The following is an 11672-nucleotide window of genomic DNA, read 5'->3' on the forward strand; positions in this document are numbered from 1 at the left end:
ATAGTTTAGGGTTTATGGTATATGGTTAAGGGTTTAACATTTATGAGATACTATTTTAAGGTTTATGGATTATGGGTTTAGGGATTATGGTTTAAAGGTGATTTAAGGGTTGGGGTTTAAGGTTTAGGTATTACGGGTTAGGGGTTAAGGGTTAGGTGTTCATGGTTCAGGGGTTATATTTTAGGATTTATGATTTAGGGTTTAGGGATTAAGAGTTTAAGGTTTAGATTAATTAGTGTTTTTTAATTTTATGATAAATATTTTCTTATATAATTATAAAAGAGATAGTATTAATTTTAAAATATTAAATTAATTATCATTATAGTTTAGGGTTTAGGGTTTAGGGTTTAAGCTTTAAGAGTTAGTATTTTAAGGTTTATGGATTATGAATTTAGGGATTATGGTTTTATGGTTTATGGTTTAAAGGTTGGGGGTCAATGGTCAGGGGTTTAAGGTTTATTGTTTATGTTTTATGATTTAGAGTTTTGGAGATACAAGTTAGGGGTTAGGGGATATGAGTTTAGGGTTTATATTAATTAGTGTTTTTTAATTTATATATTAAATAATTTCTTATATAATTATAAAAGAGATAATTTTAATTTTAATATATTAAAATTATGATTATAGTTTAAATTATTTAAGAGATAATAGATAAACTTTATATATATTAAATGGTTTAAGATTTAAGGTTTACTTGAGATTTGTTAAATGATAAAATTTTATACAATCAATTAATGCTTTTATATTTAAAAATATTTAATCTAAACCATTTCATATATATTTAAATATTAGATTAAGAAAAAAACATTGATAAATAAATAAATAAATGTAACTGATTGATATGGATAGGTAACTATATATAGTTAGGGTTTAAGGTTTAGGTTTATTGTCTACAATTTAGGGTTTATGATCTAGGATTTGGGGTTTAGAGTTTAGGGATCAAGGTTTAATTTTTAGTGTTTAGGGATAAATATGGGGATCAGGGTGCAATTATTTATATGAACTTTAATTTGATCTAGTTCTTGTAAATTATTAACACAATTATTGATATAACATCATTTTATATTTATATATTGCATACATAAATATTTATATTTATTCAATATAAAAATATATTGATGTATTTATTTTTTAAAATGTCTATGATTAAATCAAAAATAAAAAACTTAAAATTTTAGTCCATATTTCAGTTAAAAAGATCAATATTCAAAATTTTAAAAAAATTCCAAAAAATGGTAATCACAACACAAAAATTGTGAAAGAAAAAAATGTTAAAAATGAAAAGAAAATTAAAATTGAGCAATAGTGGCGTTTTTGGTAAAACGCTGCAAAAAATTGAGCTATAGTGGCGTTTTTAATAAAAACACCATAAAAAGTTGCTATAGTGGCGTTTTTGGTGGAAGCGCCACGTTTTTTTAGAAATCGCCGCAAAAGGCCATTTTTTTTTTTATAAAAAAAGGGCAAAATCCCGCTCACTCCCAAAAATTATTTTTTGGTTACCCACTCGTTAACCAAATCTCCCAAATAAAAGTTTGTACTTATTTCTTTTTCCCTTTTACTCTCAAAATTTGCCCCCAAATTCTTTTTCCTTCTCTTTCCACTGCACTAAATTCACCCACCATAGCTACTCATTTTCTTTCGATTTGTTAGGGTTTTGGAGAAACAAATGGAAGTTGAAGAGAAGAAGAAGAAGAAGAAAAAGAAGAAGAAGAAGAAGAAGAGGAGGAGGAGGAAGAGAAGAGGGGGGAGGAAGAAGAAGAAGAGAGTGAAGATGAAGGGACTAAAAAGGTCGAAGGTAGTAGTAGAAAGGGGAGTTCTAGGAAATCTGGTCGAGATTCGGCTGAGAAGAAAGAGCCAGTGACGCCTAGTAGTGATAGGCCTACAAGGGAAAGGAAAGTCGTAGAAAGGTATTCAGCTCCTTCTGTTGCAAGGTCTTCCTCGTTTAAAACTGTCAATTGAAAAGGTATGCTTTCTTTTCTAGGGTTAAGGCATGGGTTCATCGCCTGCACCACTTCCGTCCAACGATGGTACTGCCATTGGTCAAGGAATTGCTTACATTCTCCTTTTACTTGCTCTGGCGATTACCTATCTCATCCATTGATGATCTTTTTTTATATTTTATTTTTATTGGTATATGAGCTATAAATGATTTTTTATGTATTTTCTCCATATATCTAGTGAGAGAAATTGTAGCAATTTTGTATTTTTCTTCTCTCCTATCTCTGTGTTGTAAATCTATGCAGCAAATAAATCCAGTTGAGAATTTGAGATCACATAATCGTTTTACTATATATTTTTTTGCTCCTTGTGGAATTTGGAATATATTTAGATTCATATGACCAAATCGATAAATCAAAACGTTTTTAGTTTTCTTTTTTCAGGGGCTTGGACGAAGATTGGTATTGCTTCAATTTTTTCCCTAATGCCAAAAATAAGTTTTTTTTTTTAAATTATTGGGTTGACTTTCAATTGTATGATATTTGACTCTCAAGATTCTCTTGGATAATAGACAGATTCATGTGATACTTTTTCTTTGAAATAGTATTGTTCATGGTCATTGAACTTTGTTGTTACTGCATGGCCTGCACTATTTATTTCTGATGCTGTAACTCGTTTCAGTGGCTTTCAAGTTGTCAATGAAAGCAAAGGTGATTGAGGGTTATATTTTCTTCTTGTTCCATGATGTGTTTTTTATGTACTTAATGTATTACAGGAAAAATGGTGCATAACGCAGGATAAGTGGATTAATGGTGCAAATGGTGAAGCTCGAGTGCGCAGTGCAGGTAAAAAACCATTGCTTCTGAAATTGAGGTTATGGAAAGAAACTAAACTCGTAATAAATAACATAAAAATTGGATAATTTTTCTATTTGATCTTCTTTATTAAAGTGTTATTTCCTTCATTGAACTCAATCATAATTTCATGATCTAGGCTCAACAGCTAGAACTTCAGGGCCATCAGCAGGTTCAGGTTCAAATACAACTTCTCTGCGCTGGGATCGGCACACAATACAATTTTCTGTCAATGCTTGGGTATACTACCCCCCACCATCCCATTTCTTTCTCCCACATGAACATATTTGTATATTAGTAGATGATTCTTGCCGTCTTATCCCTCTTTTTTGTTTTTAAATGAGTAAAGAGTGCATTTTATTTCCCTCTTTATTCTTGCATCTACCATAGAGAGACCACCTTGTCGAGGAGTTGATTGGCTGTTAATGTATAATTAAGTTTATAAGATGTAATATTTAGCCAGTTGCTAGTCTTGTAACTTGGGCCATTTTTTACTTCATGTACATATTTTTGTTAGATTCTTTTTTCCTTACTTTTGTTTTTTATCTTGCAGGTTTTTATTGTGGTTGTGCTTGCCATCTTTCCACTTGTCCCTAAAAGTCTTTCAAATAGGGCTTATCAGCTTTCATTTCTGTATACTCTTTGTATGCACTATATGGAGTAAACATATTTCTATTGACTTGTCATACATTTGGTAAATATATGATAGTTTTATGGATAAGGAAAGTGCCTGTTTGGGTGGCTGGGTTACATTGTTTCTTTACCTTCTTTTTTTTGGGGGGGGTTGTCTGTTTTAGTTTCTTTTGTTTTGAGAGAGTCCGGGCCTTATTTTAATTTTAATAATAATCCAGCCATTCTTTTTTTCAAATATATATATATGATATTTTTTTCTATTGGATCTATTCTATATGTTATGAAGAGGCTAAGAGCATGGACTTTACAAGCTGTTCAAGTGTATTTTCAATCAGTAATTGCAACCAAAGATTTTGTCTACTTTATCTACTGCCTTACATTTGTCACTTCACATCTTTGCCCTAAATGTAAGCATTCTTCTGCTCATAAACACTTTTTACATTTTTGCTCCTGAATTCTCTTTATTATTATGTAGTATGATGAATTGATATGGACCTTCACTATTGTTGCTTTGATTCCCATTTTATGCCGATCACTCTAACTCATTGCAAAGTTCTTAAGGCATAATTTTAGTCGTTCTACCTTGTACAGGTAGACCTTTATTCAGATAAACTATCTTCTGTATTACAGTGTTCTGGATTAGTTTTTTTTTAATTAATCTTGTGATCAGACTATTAATGTTCACTACAAGAAATTTAATTAAATTTGTTGGGTGATATTTCCTTATATGAAATGGCATAAAGTTCAGATGGATGGAAATTGTGTTATTATCTGAAAAGGCACAGTAAGGAGGATTATACACTCAACTTTTGCTAAAAGGGTTGGTGCTAATAAACAAAAAAACGTAATTCGTGAATGTTAATACTACTTATCCTTTTTTTCATTTTAACCAATTCTTTAGATGTATTCTCTCAAAAAAAAAAATCCCCAGATGTATATTACTTCAATTTGTTTTATGACATTCATTTTGATGTCACCTCAAACTTGGATGAAATGAAATGCTTGCGTCATCCATGTGCATGTGTAACCCCGAGGGTTTATTGAACAGGAAGTATTTGGAAGATCCTTGTGTGTGGGTAGAATCAAACACCACCACCCTGAGCATTCTATCATCACATGCTGAGATTGGATTTGGCTGGCTTCTACTTGTTTCCTTGTTCTCGTCAGTTGCTGATATCTTTTGTCTCTTTTTGGTTCATAGTTCCCTCTAAGCTTATACATTCCATGACCTCTAGCTTTTCTAATTTGCTGAAATTTTCTATTAAATTTTGTAGGTGGCAACGCAACATTGTACAAACTTTTATGTACTAGCAGGTCTGTAACACTACTTTTTACTTTTCATGTATTTACCTTTTTGTTTATTAATGATTCTTTGGATGGCAATGGCATGATAGGTGGGTTCAGTACCTAGTTTGGTTATTACCAAAAAACTAGTATTGGAGCACATGACTTATCAGTTAGATACTTATTGATCCTTTGGTCTTTGTTTATATATTAATGAATGTGTTCTGCTTGTGTTGTATGACTTTTATGCATCTTATTATTCAGGAATTAATTTTTTTGCCCTGTAAAAAGAAAAAGAGTTGAAATACTAGTTATTAGTTCTCTCTTTTTCCATTTTTAGTTTTAAATGATTTTGAATATAAAGTTTCTTGAACTTGTTTATATAATTTTCTTTGCATATAAAGATTGGTATTTGATGTTTCTTCTTGGATTGATCTTCAGATATGTCCTTTCCCTTCCTAGTGCTTCTGTCCCCATTTTTCTCTCTTGCATTGTTCCTATCAATGATATGTTCAACTTCATATAGATCATGGAGCTATTACTTCATTGATGCAAACAATGCTTTTAGTAATTTTGTGGGGAAAAATATTAAATACGAAATAGTTTTGTATAGAAAAATCTTTCTCAACATCGAATGCATTTCAAACTGTCTAAACCCTTTATGCTTTGCTTTTATCCATTGTCTGAGCTGTTGAAGCTTATGTACCATGCTCTTGTTAGCACTGGTTACCACCAAAGTGTGTGGGCAAAGATCGGGAGGACTATTAATCCACTTATCCTGTGTTATGCACCATTTTTGATAATCTTGTAATCTCGTAATCTCGTAATCTTCTTCTACACATTTTGGTAATTCCATGTTCCATTTGAGTTATTGATTACAATTGTGATTGTTTGCTGCAGGGTTTTGGTTTTGATTTTAAACCTTATGTCCACCCAATCTATTGACTAACCAAGATCAAGATCAAGTAAGGAGAGTTTAATTAGTTTTCCCCCTCCTATCATATTTCTTCTGAGATGAATTTAATGTTTTTTATGTGTGGGATATGTTTAGGTCAATTTCCAAAGGTAAAGTCATTGATTATATACATAAATTCTGATTACATGATTAATTACATGATCAATGACTTTTGCCGAAACAAATTCTGATTCTTGCTTTATGGTGGCATTATTAAAAATTTATCTTTCCATATCATAATTCAAAGAGATCAGATAGTGTGCTTTGACATATGTGGCTTTGAGGGTCGTATAGATTTCCTCACTGGCCTGATTTTTGCTTACAAGTGCATACTTTGGCTTTCTGCTCCGGCGTTTTGGATTCTTTGGTGGTTGAATTGAAAGCATCAAAGGACTTTTCTAAGTTATATGCAGGCAGTGCAATACTTTGGCTTCATCTAAGCTTGAACCAGCCCTCTGTTGCATATTGTTTCTTCTTCTTTTCAGATCTTTTTCCTTTGATTAATGAGAGGTGATGATGATTTGGCATTCTTTTCTTACTAGGATGAATTTTGTTTTAGAAATTGTAATACTTTGTAAGTGTGTTTGTGTTTTTTTTTTTATGTATTAAATTACATTTTGAATCAATGTTTATGTATTAAATTTAAATTCATTAATTTTTATATTTAGTTTTGAAGTTTAAATTTTAATAGAAAATTTAATTTAATTAATATTTTTTATTTATCCTTAAAAGTATATAGTTTAAAGTTCAAATTTAAAAATTAAACATAATATAATATTTATCATAGAAATAAATATTATTTAATTAAAATAAAATATTTTTTTAAAGGTCATGTTCTCTAGCAGCGTTTGTGAGAAAAGTGCCGCTAAAAGTCATGGTATTTAGCGTCGTTTTTGGGAAAAGCGCCGCTAGAAGTCATAGTCTTTAGCGGCATTTGCAAAAAAGTGCGCTAAAAGTCATGGTCTTTAGCAGCATTTTTTAAAATAAAATCCGCGAAATTTTGCAGCATTTACTATAGCGGCGTTTTTTGTGGCGCTTGTGAAAACGCCGATAAAGGCACAAAAAAAACGTTAATGGAAGGATATTCAACTGTTACCTACATGAATGCAATGGAGAAATTCTGTTTGCGTAATTTGTGCCTGAATTTTTGCAGTTGCATGAGAAGAAAGAGGATGTTTTTATTTTCATTCAGTTTCATGCTTTGTCTCACTTTGCCTCGTCATTATCATACGTTTTATCTCGAGTACTATATCATATATATTCATGGATCATGCCCCTTGTATGATTCTTTATTTAACAAAAAATATATATATATGTTTCTTATATTTTTCATGATTCTATCCTCAAACAACCTTATCCAACAACTATACAATCTTTGTAAATGGAAACATCAATTTATATTTGGATGCTTTCCATTCAGTTGTCTTTTTAAGTTCTGTTAATATAGATATTCACCGGTGGCTCATCTGGTTCTATAACCATTGGAAATATTAGTCTTCATAAAGAGAATAAATAAAAGGAAAATAATAGAAAAGGCGGCATGCTTATTTGAGACATTAACTACAATATATGTTTTTTAAAACTTTGTTTTCTAAATTTTTGGAAAAGGTCTCAGGATCCAGGAGATGAGAAGGGAGGACCTAACAACGGAAAAAAATGGTTGGGGGGGAGGGGGATATGACACTGTTACAGAGATTATATCCACTGTCACCCATCTGAAGAAAACAGATCTTCTCTCTTTACCTCGTTGTCCTCTCAGTTATCTTTGGAGCTCTTCCACATTAAGGTGGAAAACCTGTCTATTGGTGACTTCATGTGGCTCCTACTCCAAGAAAGTCAATGAATGGCGGTAGAATAGTCTCATAGTGGCTGTAGTTACTGCTTCCTGCCACGGATGATGAAGGTTCAATGGCTGAAACTTGAGGTGTTATTGATGCTGTGGAATCTGTGTTACTTTGGGAGCTGAGGAACTCTGACTGTTGCATTGTCATCATGTGTGAAGGGTGCAGCTGCTGATGTTGACGCTGGGGATAGTAGCCACGGACTTGGGTTTCATCGATGGGCCTATCCCAAAATCTGGTCTGGCTGAACATGCCCATCATGTCATTGCTAAGATCTACAGATGTTGAGAAACCAGCATATTAACAAAGACCAAACGTAATGAATAGATTGTATTGGATTTAAAGCAGCAAAAAGGTAGATGAAAACAGTTACATCAGTCAATGTCTATAAAGCAAAAGAACAAATGAACACAAAAATCATGACACATTTGGTTCAGCTGTTGAAAGAAAAGTGAATCACAGAAGAATTGTGGTAAGAAATTCGAGGTAGGTTTCCAAAAATGAAAACAATGACAAACAGCACAGAAACCAAAACACACCAAAACGTATCATAAAAGAAGCTTAAGAGGAGAATCACACACCAGGGAAGAAATCAAAAGGTGGCGGTTGTGCTTGTGCACAAAACCCATTACGATAAGGGGCCTCGCTGCTTAGGATTGCTTCTCTCTCACTGGTCATGTGGGGTGAAACATTTGACCCACCATTAACCCCACCTGCATCACCACCGTTGAAGATCCCAAACTGATAGTGGGAGATAATGCCTAGTCGTCTATCCGAAATATTGAGACAGTAGGGGGCTGGTTCTGCCTTTGTTCCTGCATCTCTGCAGACAATGTTCGGAGTTTCTTCCATCTTTCTATAAACAGATTGACTCAGCTTCCGCCTCCTGTAGGCACTCGATTGTTCTCTATACTTCCTAGCCATGATCACATGCCAATGGTTCTTCACTGCATTATCAGTTCTTCCAGGGAACAGCCTCGCTATCATTGCCCACTTGTTACCGTAAAGTCTATGAGCTTGCATTAGTCTCTCTTCTTCTTCTTCGGTAAAAGCTCTTCTATTGATCCTAGGGTCCAACTGATTAAACCATCTCAGCCTGCAGCTCTTACCTTCAAACCCGAGAGACAAGAATCAGAACAAATGAACCTTGGCTTATAAGCACATTGATTCTAACACTAAGAATGTCACTAAAAGAGAGAATGTTTTAATGAAACAAAGATAGATAACACACTTTTTCTTTTTCCACTGTTTTTGGCCACTATTTTACCTGATCTTCCTTCCAACTTCTCTGCAATAAGGTTCCAGTTCTGAGGGCCGTAAAGAGCAACAAGTTCCTTCAGCTTAGTATCTTCTGCAGGCCTCCAGTGGCCTCTGGCACAAAGCTTTGACTGTCCACTGTCTGTTTCCTTGCCACTTACCGCATTCTCATTGGGGTTCTCTTCATTTAAGTTGGGATTGAGATTAATTGGCATATTATTATCTCCAAACCCATCACTGTAATCAGAGCCCTTACCCTCCACAGCATCAGAGCAGTGGTTTTCCTCAAAGCTCCTTGTTTTGCTGTTTTCCATGAAACGAAAACCCGAAGAAGCTCTTTCATTTTCCCGTGAGGAAGAAACAACAATACCATAGTTTGGTGCAAGAGAAAGACAACCCATGTCTGGATAAACCATCCCCATGGATGAAGAAGAGGAAGAAGGAGTAGCTGAAGAGTGACAGCTGAGCCTATTCATGTTGTCTGGTGCATATAAAACACACTCTTGTTACCCATGCCTTCATTTTCCTCATCTGACAAATGCTGTTATACAACTGTTACAAAGTCATCTTCATGCGCACATAAATATTAAACAAAAGGGAATACTAAAAAGGGGAAGGGATGGCTTGCATTGCATAGACTGAAAACGAGAAGCAAGTTTGACAAATAGTGAGAGAACTGGGAAAAGTGAAGTCAAGCCAAAAAGATTAAAACATGGAAACAGGAAAAACAGCAATTAAGGCATGTGTGTAAGGGAAACCTACACGGCTGGGGTTAAGAAAGGGACTAAAAAAAGGAGTGCTTGAAGTAGTTAACCACCCTGACTGACCCTTCCCCCCCTAGTTTAACTAGTTTTGGTGCCGTGGTGCGAATCCATGCTCTCATCTTAAAAGTAAACATGAAGCATTCATTTTTTAACTTGATACAATTATAGGTTAAATAGTTTTAGGTAAGGGATCATTTTTTTTTCTCTTATTTGAAAATTAAATAAAAATTTAAAGTTGTATATAAATATTGTTTTTATTTTAAAACCTTTTAACATTTGAAATTATTTTTGAAAATCTATAAGCCTTTGCCCCATGTTAGTAGTTTTTTAAGGGGCTGAATTTTTTGACAGCCAACAAAGTTAGTCTTTTTTAAGTTTGTATTTTATTATAACATACTTAAATTATATAATTTTTCACATCATAAACTAAAAAAAAAAGTGAAAAGGAAAAAATAAATTATTGGATAATTTAGATCCTAACTTGATTCAAGTTCCTATCATAGTTACACTTAATAGATATAAGGTCAAAAACTCATTTTTTTAATGTAAAAAATTAATGAATTACTGATTGAGTGAATAACAAGTATTGAATTAACATATTTAATAATTTAAATTTATTTTCATTTGTTTAATGATTCGCACCATTAAAATTTGCACTCTATTTGTGACTTCTTTTTTTTCATAAATCCAACATCACTCACACGTGTGTTGAGTAAAGTTTTTTATTTTCTTTTTTTCTTTTAATCTCTTTCACTGTCTTGTAGGCATTAGGATTCTTAGTCTGTCCCTCTCTTTATCAACAAGATAGACCTGATAATGTGATGTGTGTGTAAGTAAGGTGTAGACACCCTTTCTTTGAGAGAGCGTGAGACAAAGCGGCCCCTGCCAAAGTTAAAGCTACAAAAAAACCTACCCCTATCAAACATCAATGAATAGAAGAAGAAGGAAAGAAAGTAAATTTAACTTGAGGAATGGGTTAAATCTGGGTTTCAGTTAACCACCTGAAGTTGACCCAACAACCATACCCCCCAACCAAGAATTTTTTACCAGATACATGTCTCTTCCTTTCCCAACTAATTATAACAGTACAAACAAAGCATTGCCCATCTTAATGACTTATTAATCTCCAACTCCCCCACCTGTTCTTCTTCTTCTTCTTCTCCCTTTCATCTACCCTTCTTTATTAGGAACAAACACTTAACACTTGTTTATGCATATCATAATATCAAGATTCATGGCCGTCAGTCTTTTTATTACCCAAAAATATACATGCTCCGTCAACTAGTTATGGCTGAAAAGGTTTTGCATATATACATGATGTTGAGTAAATTTATTTGTCCATGTAATATTATGGAACCTGTATCTAGAAAAACAAATTTCCCTATTCTTGTTTTGATATTTCTACAAGGCTGAACAGTAAAAAGCACAAGTGAATGATGAAAGAAAATGGGGAAGAAATTTTAAGATGGAAACTGATGAGATTCAAGTTTCTAACTTTCTCTAAGATCACTAAAACCCACGTATAGAACAATACTTGCATTCCTGATAAATGAAGGTACATGTGCTTTTAGGAATATGAACTTAGTTTAAAAAATTATAAAAATATTCTAACTTTAATATTAATTATGAGAATAAATTGATTTTTACAGTAGAATTGGGTGTGTCATTTTTTTATACACACTGCCCTAAAAATCTCCTCAAAAAAATAATTTTTTGAGTGTCGCCTAACAAATTGATCACGTATAGAGGCAAAACATTTAATAACATGATGAAGTAATTATTCTTTTTAGATTCACTAAAAAAAGAGTCCGTGAGAGTATGAAGACATTTAATTAAATTTTTAGTCTGTTTACATGTTATGTTTGTCCAATTTTTAAATTAAATTTAAATAGCCCTTAAAAGATATTAGAATAACAAAAATATACATTTCTTATTTTTATTATTTTTTTAAATCAATAAACTTAAAAAATTATATAAAATGCTTATTTAAATTACACAATACGTCCCTCAAAAAATTTCCTCAAGCTTATCTAAATTCAATTATGCTAGAGGAGGAATTAAAAATTGAAAATGTTTAACTTTAGAAAAACTTGAGGAAATTTTTTGAGGGACATATTGGATAATTTAAATAAAAATTTTATATAGT

The 11672-nt window shown here is 32.7% G+C and overlaps 1 protein-coding gene and 1 pseudogene across 2 annotated transcripts; one reads left to right on the plus strand and one right to left on the minus strand.

Annotated features, from left to right (window-relative positions):
- The first annotated feature begins 1493 nt into the window (after positions 1–1493).
- Positions 1494–6191, plus strand: LOC107887930 (uncharacterized; annotated as a pseudogene).
- Positions 6192–7188: 997 nt separating this feature from the next.
- On the minus strand, positions 7189–9665 carry LOC107887423 (uncharacterized). 2 transcript variants are annotated; one of them, XM_016811661.2, is made up of 3 exons: positions 8737–9665; positions 8087–8614; positions 7189–7780 (listed from the first exon to the last, which is right to left on the minus strand). In XM_016811661.2, exons 1-3 carry the CDS (start codon positions 9236–9238, stop codon positions 7476–7478), a joined length of 1335 nt encoding a protein of 444 aa, XP_016667150.1. In that variant the 5' UTR covers positions 9239–9665; the 3' UTR covers positions 7189–7475.
- Between the last annotated feature and the right edge of the window lie 2007 nt (positions 9666–11672).

Source organism: Gossypium hirsutum, chromosome A03 (genome assembly GCF_007990345.1).
Source record: "Gossypium hirsutum isolate 1008001.06 chromosome A03, Gossypium_hirsutum_v2.1, whole genome shotgun sequence".
Taxonomy (NCBI): Eukaryota; Viridiplantae; Streptophyta; class Magnoliopsida; order Malvales; family Malvaceae; genus Gossypium; species Gossypium hirsutum.